The sequence below is a fragment of the Phyllobates terribilis genome, unplaced genomic scaffold (assembly GCF_046119375.1).
Source record: "Phyllobates terribilis strain yellow unplaced genomic scaffold, ASM4611937v1 Scaffold_2__4_contigs__length_985480577, whole genome shotgun sequence".
Classification (NCBI taxonomy): domain Eukaryota; kingdom Metazoa; phylum Chordata; class Amphibia; order Anura; family Dendrobatidae; genus Phyllobates; species Phyllobates terribilis.
In genome coordinates this window covers 658,638,475-658,663,008 of record NW_027362762.1, presented here as the reverse complement: position 1 = coordinate 658,663,008, position 24,534 = coordinate 658,638,475, and the positions used below count along the sequence as shown (strand labels likewise).

The following is a 24,534-nucleotide window of genomic DNA, read 5'->3' as shown; positions in this document are numbered from 1 at the left end:
AAATTGGTTTTGTAAATGTTGTTGCCGATAACCTTGGAACCCTGCTAACTTCCTACATGTGGTAAATTTTATTTATAAACCATTTTGTGTGATTCTGGTTTAAGGGCAAACAATGAAAAAAATTTAAACATTTTGGCCAAAATTCCGATATTTTCACAAAGGAACGCAAAAAAATATCGACCTAAGTTTACCAATGTGTAAGGAAAAAAATCTCAGAATCACTTGGATACGCTGAAGCGTTCCAGAGTTCTTACCACACAACGACACTGGCCTAGTCAGGAAGGTGAAAACAGGCTGGAGGGTGAAAGGGGTAGTCCAGCACCTAAAATGTATTTTTTAACTATCGTTACACCCTAACCACATTTGTAATTTGCTTTATTATACAACACACTTCTCCCTAATCTCTAAATGTGTTTTTTTTACTGTACTTCTGCGAAGTCAAGTTTGAGAGGAGTCTGGGACTAAACTCATTCCCCGGCAGTGTCCATCGCCCCTGCTGGAACAGAACATCAAAGGGGGCAGCGCTGCAGTTACTCCCCAGTTTGTTGCTTTACTGCCCCCTCTGAAGACATCCTGGGTGATGGCTGCTGTGGCAGATATGAGTGCAGCACCGGCTCTCTGCTTCTATCTTCGCCACCATAGCTAATCATCAGGTTTAGGAGATAGAAACAGTGAGTGACAGCAGTGGCATCACACAGCTTCTAGCACTGTCCTCAAACAAATAGTCAAAAAAAACAAAAAAACAGTGTAGGGTGTTGCCCAATAAAGCAAATAATAAAAGTGGTTAGAGTGCAAGGATAGTTAGAAAACACATTTTACACGCTGGACCAACCCTTTAAGTATTCCCTAAATAAAGTGTTAATACTGAAATTTAGAGACTTCTCACCGGATTTTGCGTGTGCAGATGAGCTTCGTTAAAAATACTGTTGAATACCTAAAAACATCCTAATAACCTAATAAGGGTAAACTATAAGTTTTCTATTAAACATTATTGAAGTTTCCAGTTTCACTTATCTATACCTTGTGTAATGCGTCACTTGACGGCAAGTTCGATTCACCCACGTGTCTTAGTGGCCAGCCAAACAAATATCCTTAATGACATCACCTTTACAAGGGCTGGTTTGTCGCCCCCTGCAACTGAGAATGTTCCATCTCACCAATACACTACGCATTTGTCAGAAGTGATTTACTAGCAGATTTAAGAATAATCTATAAAACTAGAAAAAAAAAACCTATAAAATGTCATCTTTGTTGTAGGAATATTAAAATACAGGAGGACAGACAAACCAATGACAAAACACAAGGTGACAACGTATAGGACGGGTCATGTGATAGGAAGGGGTGCAGATCTATATACCCCTAATTGTACCCTTAGGTACCCCTACCCTGTCCACAGAGGTTGGCACCCTAGTGTAGACGACATGGCTCCCCAGCTCAACGTGGACTAACCCGAATTGTTCCTATGAGACCCTATCTAATAAAAATGGATTACTCTAATGAGGTATTTAAAAAAATATATATTTTTTAAGTCTACTATTGATTTATGAGAAAGGAAAAAAACAAACTATTAAGGCGAGTTACTAAAACTGTGTGAGGGCTTTGCGCTTTTTGCACCACAAATGGACGTTTCTATTTCTGCCATTTTGCAGCGTGTAGGAATGTCGGACAAACAAACAAACAAAAATAAATAAATAAATCGCAATTCCGACAATCGTAACCCCTTTACAACCTTGCAATTTTTTGGCCTTTTTCCCCTCGCTTCTTCCAAGAGCTATTTCGTTTTTATTTTCTCGTTCATAGTCATATGAGGGCTTGTTTTTGCGGGATGAGTTGTACTTTTGAATGACACCATTGATTTTATCATGTGTTCCAATGGAAAGTGGGGAAAAAATTCCAAGAGAGTTGAAATTGCAAAAAAGTGCAATTCCACAATTGCTCTTTTTTTTTTTTTTTTTTTTTTTTTTAATGAACCATGTTCACTATATGGTAGAACTGACCTGGCAATATGATTCTCCAGGTCAGTACGAGTGTGTAACAGCCAAACGTGAATATTTTTATTTTTTTATTAACTGGTGAAAAAAAAAAAAATTTTGTGTCGCCATTTTCTTGAGACCGGCAAGGTTTCCATTTTTGGGCTATAGTGCTGTGTACTGGCTTATATTTTGACACTCTTACTGATACCATTTTCGGGTACATACAATATTTTGATTGTTTGTTATTGCATTTTATTACAATGTTGCGGCTGTCAAAAAAAATAATTTTTTTTTCATTTTTACATTTTTTTTTTTCTAACTTTTTACCTAATTTTATTGTTCCCTTAGGACACTTGAAGCGGTGATAGTCTGATCACTTATACTATTCATATGTATAGTTAAAATCATGGTGTCCTATGAACGTCAGCCATGGGCTGGCTTTCATAGAAGAATTGCAATGGTAGGCATGGGGGTCTTCAGCAGACCCTCAGCTGTCATGACAACCCATCGGCGCCCTGCAATCACATCACGGGTGCACCGATGGACACGTGGAATGATGTGCCCCCCGCATGTTAAATGCAGCTGTGAGATTGGCAGCGGGGTTTAACAGCTTAACGGCAGCGGGCGGACTTCCACTCCACGTGCAACAGTTAGAGGCACATGATAACTGATTAAATCAGCATTCATGTGCGAGGACAGATGCAGGCTCAATTTGCGAGCCCGCATCAAAGGCAGAGACATGACTTGACGTAAAAGTACCTCAAAGGTCGTGAAGGGGTTAATCATGTGGGTTAATTTGAAAAAAATGTGTCGATTAGATCTGAACATTATTGATGTGGCAATACCAACGATGGGACTTTTTTTTTTTTTTTTTTTTTTTTTTTATCTTTTTACTTTTTATAAAGTATTTTTCTAATGGTGTGTTTTTTTCCCCTCCTCTAATGAGCAGCTCACTGTCAATAGACAATGTACATAGAGAGCCTGGTGTGGGCGAGGTTAGCTTTCTCAGCTGTGATACATCTAAAAACTCTGATTGTGTCATAACTGCTGCACCCAGTAGGCTAAGTGACGCAATGCTAGAATCAGGGTCTCTTTCTCAAATCATGCTGCTCTCACATGCCGCAGCAAAAACCTGGTGACTGAGAAATTCTTTTAAAGGGAATCCATTTTAGACATTTATGGGACCACAGTTGTCTGCAGCATGGGAGAAAGCTTAGTATGAAAATTCCCAAACTCCTACAGATTTCAATGGAGAAACTCAGGCACATACGCATTCAATCTGCATGTGGATACCGCTGACCACATCCCACTTCTGGAAAATGGGACCTGCTTTCTCTCAAAAGGGAGGATTTCCAGAGTTTGGAACACCACTCTCAATTATTTATATATCGTCTAAGGCCACGGCCCCACTATCAGTATTTGGTCAGTACTCTGTCAATATCTCAGAAGTGGGAGCCAAAACCAGGAGAGGAACAATTAGAGAAAAGGTATAATAGAAACACGTCACCAATTCTGTATTTATCACCCACTCCTGGGAAAAAATACTGACCAAATACTGATAGTGGGGCCGTGGCCTAAAAATGAAAATGCAGTATGAGAATATCCAGTCCGATTCATCAAGACCAGTGTTGTTCAGGCCGATCTGGTTGAGGGGGTATGCTGACGTCAGCTGCTCCAGATTCATGAAGAGGCATGAATCAGGGGTGAAGGACAAGTGGCATGCGCCTCGCCACAAATCCTATTTGTGGTGTAGAGAATGCTGCAGATTGTCATGAATTTGACGACCGGTGGTCACTACGTCCCCATCTCATCCCAGCTACACACTTTTTGTTGGAACTGAAAGAAATTGGAGTGAGGATGCCAAAATTTAAAGTGCAACACTGAGTTGCGCCTAAATTTTGCAACTTTTCAAAGCTTTTACACCAGAATATTAGCATGAAAGCTTTGATGCATCGGGTCCTAAGAGTACTGCCTTATAAAGAATGAATTTATGCACAATATTTGTACCGTCATAACAGCCTACTACACATAGCTACTCACTCTCCTCTCTTTGGGGATTTTGCCCTCGGCCTCCAATTTGGCACGTGCCTGGCGCCTCTTCAAAATTCGATGATATTGCTTGGCATTTACATATAAAGGTTCTTCCTCCAGCATCTCAGCTCCTGGTAGCGGGATCCTTTGCAGAGCTGGCACAGATCCTGCACCAGGAACCATCTAAATACGCAGAACATATTATATAATAAGACAAAGACACCAGCAATAGGAAACTAAATAAAATCCCATCCTAATACATACCATAACCATGCCCCCCGAGTTCATCACGTTTCCCGTCACTGGCAGAGTAACCGTCACGGTTCCCTGGTTGCTATTTGTTGTATTGGTGTTTCCTCCGGCTTGCACAATCTGGGCCCCTGCCAAGCTGGCGGCTGGTATGGTAATCATTCCTGTAACAGGGACTGTCACTTTAGGAAATAACACAAAACAGGAAACAGAGGGACAAAGAAAGGGAGGTCACATAATTAATTCCCGGGAACCTCTAGTGTTCACCATGGACAAGAAGACTAGAATAGATGGCACATTTTGCAGACAGACGGAAACAGCCACAGGAAACTAAACTGGCAAATTGGATGGTTAAGGAAGTAAATGTGCACAATCACGGGTGAAAGTGGGGAAAAAACAAACAAAAAAAAGTGGGCACCTGGTTGACAACATTTTTATTACAAATAAAAAAAGCACTTACCTTGTTGTAGAATTGTGCCATCAGCATTTACAGGCTGGTAAACAATGGTTTGTCCTTCTGCCGTTTGTGCAACCTGCTGACCCTGGACCGCTATCTGCTGCTGAGTCTGGATGGAAACACGAAGAAATGCAGATGACATTACAGTTCTAAGACTCGGCTTACATCAGCGTTTCCCCAATACCATAGTTTTCTTCTGTTATAGGAGAACAACAAAACTGGTGTTGTTAGACCCCTTTCATACCAGACACCAGTGCCTGATGAATCCCACTGACTTAAATTGGGGTCCGTAGAGTTTTTATCACAGAGCCAGACAAAATTGCACAGAAAAATGCAACATTTTGTCTGGATCAGCAACAGAGGAACCTCCAATGCAATGCTGGACACCGAAGAGGGCCCCTGTGCGAGAACAGTAATGGGCCCTTTGCAGCCCAATAGTTCATCACAATGCACAAATCCACCTGCTTTGAAGGTGGAAATGGGCCCCATTTTGTCTCAAAACCCGGTAAAACTGCACAGCTTGCAGGTCCACCTCTGCTCCAATAAGTATGTGAACAGACCCCTAGCATAGACCATAGTATTAGTATACTCCATACCTGACTCTGCCCTGCTGTGACCGCAGTCTGTGGTTGCTGAATGATTATTTGCTGGGGCTGACCCTGCTGTGTTTGCACCTGAACAGCTTGTCCTCCTTGGATCTGAATCTGCCCCGGCTGGACCAATTGTATCTGTTAGAATAGTAATTGTCACAATGAGAACCCTTTTACACAAAATATTTGGCATACAATTGAGGAATATTTTTTTTTTTCAAAGAAAAAAAAAAATGTTTAAAATGTTATGAATCTTAAATTTGCACAAGGTTTTTATGGTATGCAAAGATATCCTCCTAAATAGCCTATACATGAAGTGTGAAAACAACCTAATAATAATGGAACGGTATTAGCAGCGTCTTCTAGTTTTCAGATTTTTGTGATACATAAGTAATAAAATTCCATTAAACCTACCTGCTGTAGTCCTTGGGATCCAGATACAGGGACTTGCATAAGAGTTTGACCTTGCCCACCCATAGCCTGAACCATAATTGGTTGGCCAGTAGAAGTAATCAATTGTCCCCCACTGACTTGGACCATCAGTGGCTGTCCTTGTACCTGCATGGAGGAAGTAAACGAGGGTTATGAAAGAAATACAATGCCAACCAATGAGTATAATGCCAAGATTAGAGAAATATATAACCAGAAATAATGGCACTTTGTTATCTTCATTTGCATAAATACTAGGTCTTTCCTACCATAAAGGTGATCTCATATCACAGATGTTTTCAGAGAAAAGAAATAATTGCCTTCCATCCATTATTTATAAAAATAAAAACAATAAAAAAGCTAGTTTCTGCAACAGATCAATCTACATAGAAAGCAGGTGTACTGTATATGGACGTCACCAGAAATAAAGCAGCCTCTTTATGGCAATACATACACTGTAACATTACAAAGCTTTGTACAATGGCAGAAATGAATAGAGCAGAGCGAGTCATGCAAGATCCGAAAGCAAGAGTCTCATGATCCATGCTGCCTGCCGTGTACAACTCCATGCACAAGACGAAGTATACGTAGACTGGATAATAAACATGAAGACAACATGGCCATGCTTCTACACAAGACTGTGAAGGCAATGACAATGTGCATGAAGCGCTCATGCATTCGTCAGACACAACTACCTGGAGGGTCTGTACTTGCTGTCCAGAGGCTGCTCCCACCTGAGCCTCGGTCTGTAACTGGACAGCAGTAACTGCACCAGGCTGAGAAAAGGGAGAGGAAGAAGAGACAGCCTGACCATGAGAGCTTACCAGGGCTCAAGTGTGGAGACAAACATTTACAACCATACTTGCATTTCTGGCCCATAGGTTTATACCCCCTTTAATAAATGATAATATTTTGCTGGTTTGATTTGACATTGCATGCTGCTATTTAGTTTGCTATCTACAAGTACACTCAGATCCTTTTCTACAAGTGACTCTCCTAGTTTCATCCCCTTAGAACATATGGTGGCAGCAGGTTATTAGTGCCTAGATGCACAACTTTACATTTCTCCAGATTGAACCTCATCGCACGGATGCCCAAACAATAAAGTTGGCCAAGTCAGCTTGTAACGTATGAACACTTTTAATATAGAACTACACTACACTACATAGCATGGTGTCATCTGTAAAAATAGGACAGACACTATTAATCCCATCTTTTATATAATAAATAAGTTGAAAATTAGTGAACCCAGCACTAAACCTTGGAGACCACTTGCAACCCAGAGACTAATCAAGATTAGCAGTCATTCGCCATGACTCTCTGGTTTCGGTGTATGAGCCAGTTTTAGATCAAATTATAAAACCTTTATTTCTAAACCTGTAGACCTTAAAGAAAACCTATTAATAAGACTAAAGTGGCCAGTATTTGCTATTATTTTATCTCTGCTGCTCACCAGAGTATTCTCCCTCTTTTTCAATCTCTGCCATACAATTAAAGAGCTATTGGCCTTTTTATTTAGTGTACCCCATCCTAACTTTCTTTTATCGCTTCAATGGGGGACAGAGGTAACCATGTGTGTATGCTCCCTTAGTAAAGACCATAGGAATTTGACTATTGGGGGAACTAAATGAAAAGGCCTATATCTCTGGAATCGTACAGCAGATTTTAAAGCAGAAGAAAAGCTAAATAATTAGGGAAACAGTAGGAAAAAAACAAAAGCAAAAATCAGGTCACTTTTGACCCGGTGACAGGACGTGTTCATTTCACACATTAGAAACTTTATGACCATGGCAAATGTCTTTGCAAAGTCCAGAAAACACTATCCGCATCTACCGCTCTGTCCTGGCTTTTACTCACATCTTCATAAAAAGAAATCAGGTTAGTTTGAAAACTTGTGTTAGTAAAACCGTGTTAGCTATCACTTATATTATTTTGTACCATACACTCCTGTACTCAAACATTTTCCCTGCAATAAATGTTAGAAGCAGACAGCAAGAATCAGAGCCTGGCTGCATGATTGCAGCTAAATACATTGGAGTGTTTCAGAGAAAAAAGTATCAGGGAAAATATAGTTAATAGATCCAACCAGGGACCATTGCCAGATACTAGACTAGCCCAGATCTAACCCCAGACCGCTTCTCTCAGCGCCGCTAGAGGCAATTGACAGGTCTTTCCCATAATGAGAGACCTGTCAATCACTTGGTGCTGCACTGGAGAAGCCAGGTGGGGCAGGACACTGACTATTCTTGTCCATGGCTATGATCGGACCAGATTTTCTAACTATAATTTTTCTAACTAAAATTGCCGCCGGTCGGAAAAATGCTGGCCCTTTAATTGCTCTTGACACTGTTTGTACGCAGCATTCACTACTGAAAGCTGTGGTGCGTGCAATGAAGGCTTATGTCCTGACATAGGCCAGCGTCAGGAGATCCTAAGTGGCTGGAGTCAGCACGCTCTGCGCTCCCACAGACTACAAACACTAGTACCAGCCCCCGCACCTCCTGTGATGTGTGTGCCCCAGGCCCCTCCTGTGAAGCATGTGTCCCAGCATCTCCTGTGTAATGTATATACTTCAGCCCCAGTGACTCCTATGTGATGTATACACAGTAGTCTGTATCTGCTACAGTGGGAAAAATATTTGATACCCTGCAGATTTTGCAAGTTTTCCCACCTACAACGAACGGAGAGGTCTGAGATTTTTATTAATAAAAATTACAGACCTCTCCATTCTTTGTAGGAGGGAAAAATTGCAAAATCGGTAGTGTATCAAATACTTATTTTAAGCACTTGTATGTGATGTATATAGAAGAGTCTAGCTGTCCCCTATGTGATGTATATAGTGCAGACCCCCACTGCTTGAGTTCTAGAAATGTTACGAGCAGTGATGAATTTCTTATTGTGAGGGGACCTGCCGTGTAATATACATCTGTGTGCAGAACTTACTGCGGCGACTTCTTTTCAGAATTCATTGCAAAAAGTTGACTGTGCTCCAGACCGATGCAAATCTGGAAAAGCAGTTGCGAGTAGCAACATCATTAATACCCCCTAACCTCTTCGCACCAAAGAGAAACAGTTCCGGCCATCACATTAGGGGTGATGGCAGAAAAAAAGGTTCCCCACTCCTAATGTTAGAGCAGTCTAACTTAAGTTTCTGGGATTCACTATCTGGCCTGTGAGAATAAAATACACAGGCATGTGATTGGGAAAGAAATTATGAAGAGTTTGTTCACTTACACCCTTCGTAAATATAAGCGTACCATGCATAAATTTGGGAGTTTCTCACATGATAGCAATTAGCAGAATACATAGCTGTATAATATGTACAGACACTCCTTGTATTCCCCCAGCAAGTGTTTGTTTTAGTGAGTTCTGTGAGAATTACCACACTCGGTGATTTGGCCTGAAGACATTAAAAGAGTTGTCCACTACTTTCACATTGATGCCCTATCGGTACGAGGCACATCCGCCTCCTATTCAATTCAATGGGAGACAGATGTGCAGTACCTCATGGTGACCACTACAGATGGACGACCAAGCACCGCAGGTAAGGACTTCCGGACGGCGGCCGCCACTAATAACAGCTAATCTGCGGGGGTGCCGGGTGCGGGACCCCGGCCGATCATACATTGATGCCTTATCCTATGGATAGGGCATCAATGTGAAAATAGTGGACAACTCCTTTAATCCCTTCCTTATACTAACATTACACAATCATAAACAAGTTCAAAATCTCACCTGTTGCTGCTGGATCTGCCCAGCCTGGACCACAATCTGTTCTGGTGAGCCATTGCTACTTGTCGTGTATTGTTCCATCTGCAGGCCTGCAGTCTATCAGTATCTATAGCAAAGGGCGAAAAAAAAAGCACAATGGAAAATATAATAGTAAAAGTGTGTACATTGCTTAACCCCTTCCGGTCATGTACATTTTTGCTTTTTTCCTCCCCTTCTTCCAAAAGCTGTAAGGCTGTGCGCCCACGATGCGTATTTTAAGCGTTTCCGCAGCGGCAAAAACGCTGCAGAAACGCTTAAAAAACGCATGGTAGAAGGCCTGCCATGTTCCCCAATGATAATCCTCATGTGCTGTGCACATGCTGCAGAAATTTCCGCTGCGGATTATCATTGCGGAAAAAAACGCAGCACTACCAATTATTTTGTGGAAGAACTGCGTTTTCACCGCCATTGACTTGCATTAGAACGCATGGAATCCGCATCACTGTATACAGTGCCTACAAGTAGTATTCAACCCCCTGCAGATTTAGCTGGTTGACACATGCGGAATTAACTTGGCATTGTGACACTTGTACTGTAGATCAGCCTGGAAGTGGGAAATGCACTGCAGCAAATTTATTTTTTTTTTTTTTTAAAAAAACATTAAAAGTTAATTCAGAGTGTCATTTATTATTCAACCCCTCAAACCACAAGAATTCTGTTTGGTCCCCCAAAAGTATTAAGAAGTAGTTCAGGCACCAAGAATAATGAGCTTCACATGTGTGGATTAAAGATCTCTTTTGCCAGCCTTTTCTGACTATTTAAGACCCTCCCCAAACTTGTGAACAGCACTCAGACATGGTCAACATGGGAAAGACAAAGGAGCATTCCAAGGCCATCAGAGACAAGATCGTGGAGGGTCACAAGGCTGGCAAGGGGTACAAAACCCTTTCCAAGGAGTTGGGCCTACCTGTCTCCACTGTTGGGAGCATCATCCGTAAGTGGAAGGCTTATGGAACTACTGTTAGCCTTCCACGGCCAGGACAGCCTTTGAAAGTGTCCTCCCGTGCCGAGGCCAGGCTTGTCCGAAGAGTCAAGGCTAACCCAAGGACAACAAGGAAGGAGCTCCGGGAAGATCTCATGGCAGTGGGGACATTGGTTTCAGTCAATACCATAAGTAATGTACTCCACCGCAATGGTCTCCGTTCCAGACGAGCCCGTAAGGTACCTTTACTTTCAAAGCGTCATGTCAAGGCTCGTCTACAGTTTGCTCATGATCACTTGGAGGACTCTGAGACACACTGGTTCAAGGTTCTATGGTCTGATGAGACCAAGATCGAGATCTTTGGTGCCAACCACACACGTGACGTTTGGAGACTGGATGGCACTGCATACGACTCCAAGAATACCATCCCTACAGTCAAGCATGGTGGTGGCAGCATCATGCTGTGGGGCTGTTTCTCTGCCAAGGGGCCTGGCCAGAGAATTTCATCTTCCAACAAGACAACGACCCAAAGCACACAGCCAAGAAAACCAAGGCCTGGTTCAATAGGGAAAAAGTCAAGGTGTTGGAGTGGCCTAGTCAGTCTCCTGACCTTAACCCAATTGAAAACTTGTGGAAGGAGCTCAAGAATAAAGTCCACATGAGACACCCAAAGAACCTAGATAACTTGGAGAAGATCTGCATGGAGGAGTGGGCCAAGGTAACTCCACAGACCTGTGCCGGCCTGATCAGGTCTTATAAAAGACGATTATTAGCTGTAATTGCAAACAAGGGTTATTCCACAAAATATTAAACATAGGGGTTGTATAATAATTGACCCACACTTATGTTTAAAATTTAATAAAATTCAACTGAGCAACATAACTTTTTGGTTTGTAAGATTTATGCTTCTGTTCATAAAACCTACTCTCGTTTGCAGTTTGAAGGCTCTAACTTATTTGCATCTTATCAAACCAGCTAAATCTGCAGGGGGTTGAATACTACTTGTAGGCACTGTATGTAGATGCGCATTCCATGCATTCTAATGTGCGGATGGTACCCGGGTCTGGAGGACAGGAGACTCTCCTCCGGAGCCGGGTACCATAGAACCTGTTAAAAAAAAAAAAATAAATAAAATAAAATAAAAAATAAATATGATACTTACCTTCTGACGGCCCCCGATGCGCTCATCCTCCCTTGCCGGCAAATCGCGATGGACTGAAGGACCTGCGCTGACGTCATAGTCATGTGACGGGTAACGCGACGCTGACGTCAGCAGGTTCTTCAGTGTACCGCGATCTGCCGGCAGTCAGCACTGAGCGAAGCAAGACTCCGGGGGCCATCGGAAGGTAAGTATAGATTTATTTTTTATCATTCTTTCGGTCACACTATATAAATCCATGCCTGTTTGCATGGATTTATATAGTGTGACCAAGTTGTCAAGCACTTTCCAAGTGATGCTAAAATCGCCTGGAAAGCGCTTGTCAACCCGCATGCGGAAATGCATGTGAAGAACGCTTCACATCCGCATGTCCCTGGCAGGAAAAACGCATGTACAATCCGCATGTACAATCCGCATGCATTTTTTCTGCCAGGGAGATGCAGAAACGCTCAGGAAAAATCCGGAGCATTTCTGCATCGTGGGCACATAGCCTAACTCTAAGTTTTCCGTTCACATAGACATATGAGAGCTTGTTTTTGGCGGAATGAGTTGTACTTTTGAATCGCTCCATCCATTTTACCAAAAAGAACAACTGGAAAAAGGAAAAAAAATCCAACTATGGTGAAACTGCAAAAAAAAAATAAAAAAATCCAACATTGTTTGGATTCACTGTGCAGTAAAAAAGACCCGGCATCCAGATTCTCCAGATCAGTGCTGTCAAGAACAAAAAAAACAAAAGCTGGACAAGTTTGGTATTTTTTTAGTGGTCAAGATTTTTTTTTTGCGTGTGGCGGTTCACAATTCTCCAACACCTGTAATGATTTAATTTGATGGTCCATGAATCTATGTGACAAATATCATATTGGGATTGATATGACCCTTCAATTGCTTATTTCATTTATTTGCAGCACTGTGGTGACCAAAATACCGCAGTTTTGGTGTTTTGATTTCTTTTTCGGTGTACGGCATTTACAGATGGGTATATAATTGAATTTTATAATTTGATAGATCAGACTTTTATGGATGCAGTGATTCCAAACTTGTGAATCTTTTTAATACTTTTATTTGTAATGGAAAGGGGGGGGGGTGAAACCAGGACTCTGAGCAGGAAATAGAGTTCATTTTCTCCTCGCAGCATTTGGCTAAGTGCAGACACTGGGCAGGTTAATTACGCTATTAACATGCAAATTGACAGTGTTTTTTCTAGTGACAGATTCCCTTTAAACACATAAAAATCAGTAATTTGAGCGGCATGGTGGCTCAGTGGTTAGCACTGCAGCCTTGCACCGCTGGGGTCCTGGGTTTAAATCCCACCAAGGACGACATCTGCAAGGAGTTTGTATGTTCTCCTCGTGTTTGCCTGGGTTTCCTTCGGTTTCCTCCCACACTCTAAAGACAGGGGATGTAGATTGTAAGCCCCAATGGGGACAGTGCCCATAATGTCTGCAAAGTGCTGTGGAATTATTGGCGCTATATAAGTGAGTAATTGAAATAATTTCTTGAAAGCATTTTATTCCGGTACATGTCACACAGACGGCATACATGTGCACACAGGTGGTAAAAATGGACCGGGCCACTTTCAGGTGTACATGTGAAGGAGACCCAAGATATATTGTGAGGTTCTGCAGCAGCTGAGGTGTGTATTACGAGGTTCTGCAGTAGCTGAAATGTATTATAAGGTATATATGTAGATATACACACATATATTAACACTCATGCATATACACACACACACCACAATACACTGAGGTTCTGCTACAGCCGAGGGGTGTATTATGAGGTTCTGCAGCAGCTGCTGTGTACATTATGAGGTCCTGCAGCAGCTGAAGTGTATGTAGATATACACACACATCACTATAGACTTTTCACTTCACAGTACTCATATGTGAAGGGTGATGTGGGGACATGTGAAGCTCTGTCACCACTGTGGAGTGGAGTGCAGTGATTGTGCTGCTTTCCCTAGATGAGGACAATGCTCTATTTCCAATTCTGGAGTGATGATGCTGGGGCAGATTCTGACAGCTAATGGGGGTGCAGTGGGTGGTGCTGGACACGGAGGCCGGGCGGTGCCAGCTCTGGCTGCGAGGTTAAATACAGCACAGGGAGGCATTAAGTTTGGTAGAGCCGCACCTAAACAAAGTGAGTTAAGGGAATAATGTGAAATTCAGTAATAATTTCACTTACATACCGCTGTACGTATATAATAAAAATCACAGTCTTCTTCAAAGCCCAGCCACAAGCTGAGTTTCAACAAAGCACCGTTATGGCAGATAGTGGGGTCTTCAACAAACTCCCTCGGCTGTTGAAGAAACCCATCATCATCCTGAGATAGTGTCTAGTTGGGGCGATGAGAAAATTAAACAGTGAACTCCCATGTTGGCACACTGTAAATGCTTCTGGTACAAATTAACAGCGGTCTTGAACAGGTTAACAGCAGCAGGCAACGCTCCTCTCCACCGGCAGCTGTTGGAGGCAGATCCTGGCTGTGAAACACAACCTTTATCTGTTGGATTTGTGGTGGGCTCAGCCTCTGATCCTGCCCTATACACCCACACCCAACTTGCGCTGTACATGTATAGCTGGGAAGGAGTTACCTTCCTAAACACCAACACCTACATTTGGGGAATAGTCAGGAGAACCCCAAACAAGTTATATTACGTTTGCCTGACTTTATCCCAAAATGGCACAGTGGGGAAGTTGTGATGCAGCCCCATTTTTCAATTCTGACAAGTCACTTTACATAGCAATAACTTTGGAATACTTTTACAAGTCCTTCTAGTTTTGAGACTATTTTTTTGTGACATTGAACTTTAACCCCTTCCAGACTTTTGACATACAGTACAGACCAAAAGTTTAGACACACCTTCTCATTTAAAGAAATTTCTGTATTTTCATGACTATGAAAATTGTACATTCACACTGAAGGCATCAAAACTATGAATTAACACATGTGGAATTATATACTTAACAAAAAAGTGTGAAACAACTGAAAATATGTCTTATATTCTAGGTTCTTCAAAGTAGCCACCTTTTGCTTTGATGACTGCTTTGCACACTCTTGGCATTCTCTTGATGAGCTTCAAGAGGTAGTCACCGGAAATGGTTTTCACTTCACAGGTGTGCCCTGTCAGGTTTAATAAGAGGGATTTCTTGCCTTATAAATGGGGTTGGGACCATCAGCTGGGTTGTGCAGAAGTCAGGTGGATACACAGCTGATAGTCCTACTGAACAAACTGTTAGAATTTGTATTATGGCAAGAAAAAAGCAGCTAAGTAAAGAAAAACGAGTGGCCAGCATTACTTTAAGAAATGAAGGTCAGCCAGTGCGAAAAATTGGGAAAACTTTGAAAGTGTCCCCAAGTGCAGTTGCAAAAACCATAAAGCGCTACAAAGAAACTGGCTCACATGAGGACCGCCCGAGGAAAGGAAGACCAAGAGTCACCTCTGCTTCTGAGGATAAGTTTATCCGAGTCACCAGCCTCAGAAATCGCAGGTTAACAGTAGCTCAGATTAGAGACCAGGTCAATGCCACACAGAGTTCTAGCAACAGACACATCTCTTCAACAACTGTTAAGAGGAGACTTTGTGCAGCAGGCCTTCATGGTAAAATAACTGCTAGGAAACCACTGCTAAGGACAGGCAACAAGCAGAAGAGACTTGTTTGGGCTAAAAACACAAGGAATGGACATTAGACCAGTGGAAATCTGTGCTTTGGTCTGATGAGTCCAAATTTGAGATCTTTGGTTCCAACCACCGTGTCTTTGTGCGACGCAGAAAAGGTGAACAGATGGACTCTACATGCCTGGTTCCTCACCGTGAAGAGCCCCTGATGTGCCTAAACAGTGGAAACCCCCACAAGTGACACCATTTTGGAAACTAGACCTCTCAGGGAACTTATCTAGATGTGTGATGAGCACCTTGAACCCCAAAAGTGCTTCACAAAAGTTTATAACGTGGAGCTGTGAAAAGAAAAAAAATACCATTTTTCCCACAAAAAAGTTTTTTTTTTTAACTCCAAATTTTTTATTTTCAACAGGAGAAAATGGACCCCAAAATCTGTTGTCCAATTTCACCTGAGCACGCAGATACCCCAATATGTGGGAGGAAATTATTGCTTGGGAGCACAGCAGGGCTCAGAAAGGAAGGAGCGCCATTTTGGAACGCAGACTTTGATGGAATGGTCTGCGGGTGTCATGTCTCGTTGGAGAGCCCCTGATGTCCTAATCAGTGGAGAACTCCCACAAGTGTCCTAATTTTGGAAACTAAACCCCTGAAGGAATTTATTTAAATTTGTGGTGAGCACCTTGAACCCTCAGTTGCTTCACAGAATTTTACAACGTGGATCTGTAAAAATGAAAAAAATATATATTTTTCCCACAAAAATGTTGATTAGCCCCACATTTTTTCATTTTCACAAGGATTGCAGGAGAAAATGGACCCCAAAACTTGTTGTGCAATTTTTCCTATATACGCCAATACCCCATATGTGGTCAAAAACTACTTTTGAGGCACAGTGCAAAGCTCAGAAGGGAAGACGCACCATATTGGAGATCAGATTTTTGCCGGACTGATTTGAGGGTGCCATGTCACATTGGCAGAGCCCCTGAGGTGCCAGAACAGCAGACACCCCATCAAAGACCTCATTTTACAAACTATACCTCTCAATGAATTAATTTAGGGGTGCAGTGAGCATATTGACATCACAGGTGGGTCACCGTATTTTATACAATTGGGCAGTGAAGAAAAAAATAATTACATTTTTACCACCAAAATTTTGTTTTAGCCCCAGATTTTACATTTTCACACTAGGAAATGGGTAAAATGACACAAAAATCTGTCCCACAATTTCTGCTGAATGTAGAAATACTTCATATGTACTGCTTAGCCATACAGCGAGACTCGGGAGGGACAGAGCGCTATTTGCCTCCTGGAGCGCAGATTTTTCTAGAATAGTATGCGGACTCCATATACAGAACACCTAAGCACTAGAATAGCAGAATCCCCCCTCAAGTGACCCCAGTTTGGAAATTATACCTCTTTGGGAATTTATCTACAGGTGTAGTAACGATTTTGACTCCATGGGTCTTTTTAAGATACAGGCAGTAGCAGATGTTGCCGAGTGAGCTTGCAAACTGCCGTTGTAGTGACCAATAAGTTGTAGTGTCTAGTTCGTTGTGCCAAGCTAATGCTTCTGGAGACACACACCTGTAAATTAGGCAGGCTCTCATCGCTACAGAAATGGCAAACATGTGGATGCTAACTGCAGTTTAGGTACACACTGTAGCTCAGAAGGGAGGGGGCATTTGGATTTGGGAGTGCAGAAATTGCTCAATTTATTTTGGGGGGCGCTGAGTCATGGCGTTTTTCCAGAGCCTTTGTGCCACTAGTAATGTGGAAGCCCCTATATTTCCGATAACAGATGACGGACCCAAGTGGGGACTTGCTTTTTTTTGTGGATTAAGTTAAAGCTTTTGTTGGGAACATTTTACATAACATTTTGGATCACATTTATCCTTCGCTTTACGCGGAGTACTTATATCAGGGTTTCCATGTAAATCTCAAGTGACGCGATCCCCCGAGGGATCCATTCACTGTAATGAGGCAGCAGAGTTACTCTGTACTCCATCTGGCCTCTGTTCAGCGTTGTCCTTTTCAGAAGTGCACAAAACTGTAGGCGACTGCACTTTTATGCATGTCTAATAAAAAGACGGACGCCGACAGACCATAGTCCAGACGGCATCCACAGTGCCTCCATCTGCCTCATTATAGGGAATCTTCTGCCAGGGGTTCAGTCTGAATCACATATTTCAAGAGATTTAAACAGAAACCTCAATGTAAGCGCTCAGCATAGAGAGCAAGATAAATGTGAGCCCAGCCTTACTGCGATCTTTGGGAGGCAGAATGAACAGATCAACAGAGGGTGAAGAATTGGTTTTGTTCATTTTGTACGCCGTTCAAAATAAAGACTACTTTATTCTTCGTGTCCGTTCGATTACAGCGATTCCAGATTCATAGAGGGTTTTTATGTTTGGCTGCTGTCACACTAAAAGACTTAAGAAAACTAGTTTTTGCATAGCCATATTTTGAGAGCTATAATTTTTCCATATTTCCGCCTGCAGTCATGTGAGGGCTTGTTTTTTACAGGACGAGTTGACGTTTTTATTGGTACCATTGTAGGACACGTGACATTTTTTGATGTTTTTCTTTCTGATTTTTGGGAGGCAGAATAAACAAAAACCAGCAATTCAGGAATTGTTCTTTTTTATTTGGGGGGGGGGGGGTGCCGTTCCGCATGTGATAAAATTGATAAGGCAGCTTTATTCTGCAGGTCAGTTCAATTACAGCGGTACCACATTTATAGCGTTTCTTTATGTTTTGGTGCTTTTACACAAAAAAAATATATTTTATAGAAAAAAAGCTATAGCTTTTTTATTTTTCCGTTGATGGAGCTGTATGGCAGTTTGCCTTTTTGCGGGACAAGATGACACTTTCAGTGGTACCATTTTTATTTACATTTGGCTTTTTGATCGCTTTTTATTCCACTTTTTGGTCGGCAGTATAATCAGGGCTGTGGCGCCGGTAAGCCAAACCTCCGACTCCTCAATTTCCATGACACCGACTCCATGACTCCGACTCACTCATACATGGCTCAAGTGATAAATTTACTGTAGCCCAGATTAATCTCAGCTAAAGTCTAGACCCTTAGATCAGGAATAGGACAGACATTTATAGGACAATTCATAACTTTCCCAAATTCTTATGAAAAAATACTCCCCGCAAACTGCATTGAATTATTGTACCCAATTTATTATATATTTTAGGAGTCGGTCCATTTTATACCGACTCCACAGCCCTGGGTATAATGATAAAGCATCGTTTTTTGCCTTCTTTTTTTACGGTGCTCACTGAAAGAGTTAATTAGTGGGACAGTTTTATAGGTCTGATCGTTCCGGATGTGGAGATGCCAAATGTGTACTTTTTTTTTGCCGGTTGCATGGATTTATATAGTGTGACCAAGTTGACAAGCACTTTCCAAGTGATGCTAAAATAGCTTGGAAAAGCGCTTGACACCCGCATGCGGAAATGCATGTGAAGAACGCTTATAAACGCTTCTACCTGGCAGAAAAAACGCATGTACAATCCGCATGCGTTTTTTCTGCCAGGGAGATGCAGAAACGCTCTGCAGCATTTCTGCATCATGGGCACTTAGTCTAATAGCGCCATTATGGCTATACCTTTACTGTACTGCTAAATCCTGCGAACCGGTTCTCTTTAATCACTGCTGCAAATTAATTTATCAGTTAAAACACTAAATACAGAGTACGAATGGTCTGCTGTGAGCTGGACAGCAGAGGCAGGGGAGGGTGGGGAAGTGACGCGCCCCCTGGGCCAGTGTTGTTTGGGGGGTACCCGGAGCCGGATCAGATGGGGGTTGTAGTCTCCGAGTGGCTGTGACCCGGTCCGTGCCCAGGGTGTCAAGCTCAGTGTGTGGCAGTCCTTACTGATGTTACTAAAGTTCTTTATGTCGACTACGCCACCCGTTGAATTGCGGTCACTTCGGCCGCCGCTGCAGCAGGGTCCGCTGAGGCTGATGGTGTTTGTGCAGCTTAGGTGGTATAACCCCTAACGGGAAGGGTATAGCCTCAGGGGGTCAGGTGCAGAGGATGGTGGTTGTGGAAGTGCAGGGAAGATGGTAATGAGAGTCAGAGTCGGGTTGTGCAGTTCAGGGTTCTTTACTTACTGCTGTTCTTGTACCGGTCACTCCGGCCTTGAGTGACCACCCGAGCCGTGCTGCGTCCACCAGGTCCTGGACTCGGCCAACCCCCAAGTAGTTCTGGAGCGTGGTTCTGAGCTCCCTTTCTGTCCTGTCCTCGTCTCTGGCCTTCCCCACCAGGGATCCACCTATGTCCGGCTCCCTCGGGCCTCTTGTTGGCGAACCCTTGTCTCTGGGTTCCCTGACCCTATGCGTGGTCTGCCTTCCGGGTGGATATAGTGGGTGGCCGTGGCAGATTCTGCCCACGGCCTCCGGTTCCTGGCTAAGGTGTGCTGTAGCCTCTGCCAGCTTGGGATCCGGTACCCTGTTGCCAACTCTTCACCCTTTGATTTAGTTTGGGCTCTCAGAGTTCCTTCTTTCTCCCCCTCTGGGTCCTTCTTTCTCCTCTCTCACTCTTGGCTCTGGGGCTGCTCTGCTCCTCTGCTTTCCTCCACTGCTCTGCAAAGACTTACTGACTGACTTCTCACAGACTGACCCTGATCTTAGATGGTTCCCACCTTTTATACTCCCTCTATGTGTGAGCTCAGGTGACCAGCACCCAATGAGCTCCTAGCACTACCCAGACTGCTCCCCCTATCTGCCCCTACACTACTGGGATGGTCCACCCCCCTCCCACTCCAGCCAAGGACAGACTCGGTCGTACCTGCACATTTCTAAGTGGGAGTACCGTTGGTCTGCCCTCCGGAAATGGGATGTGTGTAGTGCATGCAGCCTTCTGAGCTCAGCTCCACACTCCATCCTTACCCGGGAGTGGAATACCACACCTCTGGCTTGAGGTGTAATACCCCTGTAGCAGCCGAATCCTCAGGGTGCTACAGAAGCTCATAGCATTGAAGTCATGTACCTTCATAAATATTGTTTGTAAACCACCCCATTACATTTAGCTGATTTTAGTATAACGGACGACATTGTCAGGATAGCTGATGATAATTGGTGTGCACTCAGTTAGATGGGGAAGTACTGGCTTAATGGGGTGCTGCGCCACAAAAAAACAAATAGAATAAGCCACCGCACGCTGAGGTTTTTGCAAGTTGCTTATTGTGAAGCAAGCACAAAAATAAGTGTTACGGAGTATAAGAACATAAGGCGACCAAAGAAGAAGTTTCGATCCTGCCGGTGTCTTTATCATGGAGTTGCTGTGCCCAGTGTGTTGGGAAGGACAGGTGATGCAAGCGCTGCCGGCACTAATGTAGGTATGCCCCCTCCCCCAGTCTACCACTTATTGGGCTTACTTCACAATACACAACTTTCACCACCTCCGATATTGACGGGATAGGCCGACACCAATGCGTATGGGGAACCTGGACAATTGATTATTTGGGACATTATAGAGTAGACCAGGCGAAAAGTGGCCAGTACTTACTATTAATTTAATAGTAGTATTTCTATAGGGCCAACATATTCCTCAGCACTTTACATTTGAACATTGACATGTAGACAATGAAAACAATACAAAGCAACACACAGCCCAACGTTCCCACTGCTTCCTGGAGTTTGCAAGTTTTTTTTAATCCACCATATAGTTCCAGGGAAAGGCTCCTTTATATTTAGTGCTAATTATTATGCTCTTTATAAGGGGGTGCTGCATACAGGGCAGTTATTCATTGCAGGCTATAGACATCCCCCAAAGAATCCTGTGAACAAATTGCATTGGTAAAGGCCATAAACATTAGCAATAAAAAAAACAAGCCCATATTTCTGGAACCGTATGATGGGTTTTAAAAAAAAAAAAAAAATCTCGGGAGTTTTCACTTGGTGACGGGTTCTTTTTAAAGGGGTTGTTTGCCCTCAAAGCACCACTCCAGCGTTTGTTTGTTTTTCATGGCTGGAGTGGTCCTTTAAGCGCAAGTCCCGTGCCCCGAGTCACACACGCACCCTCCGGCGCCTTCACTGTTAATCTGTGCAGGTCCCACGGCGCCATCTTGTGACTGGTCAGAACTCACAAGCTACATCGCAAGCTCTCATTGTAAGTCTATGAGAGCCAGAGCCAGGCCAGAACTAGGCGCTCATAGACTTACATTGCTTAGTGACCTCCGGCTCGCCCCATGAAACACTGGAGCTGCCGACAGGTCACAAACTGCAGGAGATGGACCAAAGAAGCAGCAAAAATGCCCGAAGGCGAGCATCAGAAAGGGGGCAGGGGACTTGGATTTTATGCACCACTCCAGCGGTGAAACAAAAAAAAAAAATACTGGAGTGGTGCTTTAACCTACAAGTTTGCAGTCATTCTATGTGACAGTAGTCTTGTGATCCTCAGATCATGTGCACTGCATGCTGTGGCAGTACACATATTCCCGGCCATATTCCGACTAGACGGGCGCAGCCTTGCTCAATGTAGGTGTATTGAGCGAGGCCAGATATGTCTAGTCAGGATGTGGCCGGGAATTTGCATATCGCATAAGACACCGAGAATCACCACAGTGCACTGCTGTGTATGGAGAGACAAATCTAGTGTGTATGGGGGCTTAAAAGGGAGCTGGGGGGGCAGCTTCTGGTTACACAGCACCATCACAGCTGACTACAGCCCCAGACTCCATACCCTGGACATCGCAGCAATACGTGTCCCTAGATCACACAGGGTGTCATGGCCGCCCATGACAGGTCTCCGAAGGCTGCTCATCACCTACACAGGGCTCCAAGGTAACTGGCCAGGCAGAGAGCAGGTGCGAGGCTCAGTGAGGACACTATATATGCCCGGCCTATGCAGGCAGCACTGCCGGCCTCACTACACTGCCGCCCTGCACTCCTCCGCGCCGGCCTCACTACACTGCCGCCCAGCACTCCTCCGCGCCGGCCTCACTACACTGCCGCCCAGCACTCACTACACTGCCGCCCAGCACTCCTCCGCGCCGGCCTCACTACACTGCCGCCCAGCACTACACTGCCGCCCAGCACTCACTACACTGCCGCCCAGCACTCACTACACTGCCGCCCAGCACTCACTACACTGCCGCCCAGCACTCACTACACTGCCGCCCAGCACTCACTACACTGCCGCCCAGCACTCACTACACTGCCGCCCAGCACTCACTACACTGCCGCCCAGCACTCACTACACTGCCGCCCAGCACTCCTCCGCGCCGGCCTCACTACCCTGCCGCCCAGCACTCCTCCGCGCCGGCCTCACTACCCTGCCGCCCAGCACTCCTCCGCGCCGGCCTCACTACCCTGCCGCCCAGCACTCCTCCGCGCCGGCCTCACTACCCTGCCGCCCAGCACTCCTCCGCGCCGGCCTCACTACCCTGCCGCCCAGCACTCACTACACTGCCGCCCAGCACTCACTACACTGCCGCCCAGCACTCACTACACTGCCGCCCAGCACTCACTACACTGCCGCCCAGCACTCACTACACTGCCGCCCAGCACTCACTACACTGCCGCCCAGCACTCACTACACTGCCGCCCAGCACTCCTCCGCGCCGGCCTCACTACACTGCCGCCCAGCACTCACTACACTGCCGCCCAGCACTCACTACACTGCCGCCCAGCACTCACTACACTGCCGCCCAGCACTCACTACACTGCCGCCCAGCACTCACTACACTGCCGCCCAGCACTCACTACACTGCCGCCCAGCACTCACTACACTGCCGCCCAGCACTCACTACACTGCCGCCCAGCACTCCTCCGCGCCGGCCTCACTACACTGCCGCCCAGCACTCCTCCGCGCCGGCCTCACTACACTGCCGCCCAGCACTCCTCCGCGCCGGCCTCACTACACTGCCGCCCAGCACTCCTCCGCGCCGGCCTCACTACACTGCCGCCCAGCACTCCTCCGCGCCGGCCTCACTACACTGCCGCCCAGCACTCCTCCGCGCCGGCCTCACTACACTGCCGCCCAGCACTCACTACACTGCCGCCCAGCACTCACTACACTGCCGCCCAGCACTCACTACACTGCCGCCCAGCACTCCTCGGCGCCGGCCTCACTACACTGCCGCCCAGCACTCCTCCGCGCCGGCCTCACTACACTGCCGCCCAGCACTCCTCCGCGCCGGCCTCACTACACTGCCGCCCAGCACTCCTCCGCGCCGGCCTCACTACACTGCCGCCCAGCACTCCTCCGCGCCGGCCTCACTACACTGCCGCCCAGCACTCCTCCGCGCCGGCCTCACTACACTGCCGCCCAGCACTCCTCCGCGCCGGCCTCACTACACTGCCGCCCAGCACTCCTCCGCGCCGGCCTCACTACACTGCCGCCCAGCACTCCTCCGCGCCGGCCTCACTACACTGCCGCCCAGCACTCCTCCGCGCCGGCCTCACTACACTGCCGCCCAGCACTCCTCCGCGCCGGCCTCACTACACTGCCGCCCAGCACTCCTCCGCGCCGGCCTCACTACACTGCCGCCCAGCACTCCTCCGCGCCGGCCTCACTACACTGCCGCCCAGCACTCCTCCGCGCCGGCCCTGCCTGTCCTCAGCATGGCGCCAGCTAGCAGCCTCCGCACACTGCAGCCTGACTACTAGGTAATGGCGCTTCTTCTCCGGGAGACATCGGCTTTGTCTTCCCGGATTGGCTATTTATGTTACTGCCTGATACATTGGTGTTATTGGCTGTGCGGCTTAGGTCATGTTTCTCCCTCCCCGTGGTGTTATTGGCTCTCTCCCCCGGTCCTACTCACCACCTCTCCCGGTCTCGGTTCTCCTCTCCGCTCTGATTGGTTCCAGAACCGGAGCACGGAGCCCAATCAGCGCTTTGGACACGCAAAATGGCGGAAGGACAAAGACTCCGTAAAGCTGCACTTCATGCGCCTGCGCAGTAGACCACGCCCTCCACATTACGCATGTGCATGGTGAGGACGACCGGACCCAGCCTTCAGAACGAATTCTTGGAGCATGCGCATCATCGAGTGTCTCCTTCTCTCCGGGAGAATCGTATGTCCGCCATGGAGGCGGTGCTTATAGGTTCCTTCCTCCTAGAAACCATCCGTAACCGGCGGTGTAGGAAAAAGGCGGGAATTTTGCTGATGCGCGAATGGTCTAATTGTGGAGGAAGTAGTAATCTATACTTCATAGTACAAGTGTGCAGAGTGCACAAGATGGCGCCTTCATATCCTCCATAGGGAGCAGGTGCATGCGCAGTGCAGCAGCCAGTATTGTGTTGCCATTGCTGTGGAGGAAGGCTGGATTGTGCTAATGTAAAAGAAGGCGCCATTAGCCTACTTTCACACTGTGGCTTC

At 45.5% G+C, this 24,534-nt stretch overlaps 1 protein-coding gene across 5 annotated transcripts in view; it reads right to left on the bottom strand.

Annotated features, from left to right (window-relative positions):
• The window catches only part of NFYA (nuclear transcription factor Y subunit alpha), a 55,977-nt gene extending 31,823 nt beyond the window's left edge, over positions 1 to 24,154 (bottom strand). Inside the window, exons 1-8 of one of the 5 annotated variants that reach the window (XM_073666753.1) lie at positions 23,977 to 24,154; positions 9,465 to 9,567; positions 6,422 to 6,505; positions 5,715 to 5,858; positions 5,307 to 5,438; positions 4,714 to 4,819; positions 4,269 to 4,435; positions 4,014 to 4,187 (exon numbers count right to left, since the gene is read on the bottom strand). In XM_073666753.1, the coding sequence (XP_073522854.1) occupies positions 4,014 to 4,187; positions 4,269 to 4,435; positions 4,714 to 4,819; positions 5,307 to 5,438; positions 5,715 to 5,858; positions 6,422 to 6,505; positions 9,465 to 9,542 (885 nt within the window). In that variant the 5' untranslated portion in view covers positions 9,543 to 9,567; positions 23,977 to 24,154. The remainder of the gene's footprint in view (positions 1 to 4,013; positions 4,188 to 4,268; positions 4,436 to 4,713; positions 4,820 to 5,306; positions 5,439 to 5,714; positions 5,859 to 6,421; positions 6,506 to 9,464; positions 9,568 to 23,976) is intronic. The other 4 variants (XM_073666754.1, XM_073666755.1, XM_073666757.1 and 1 more) reach the window with 4 other exon arrangements.
• Positions 24,155 to 24,534: the final 380 nt, after the last annotated feature.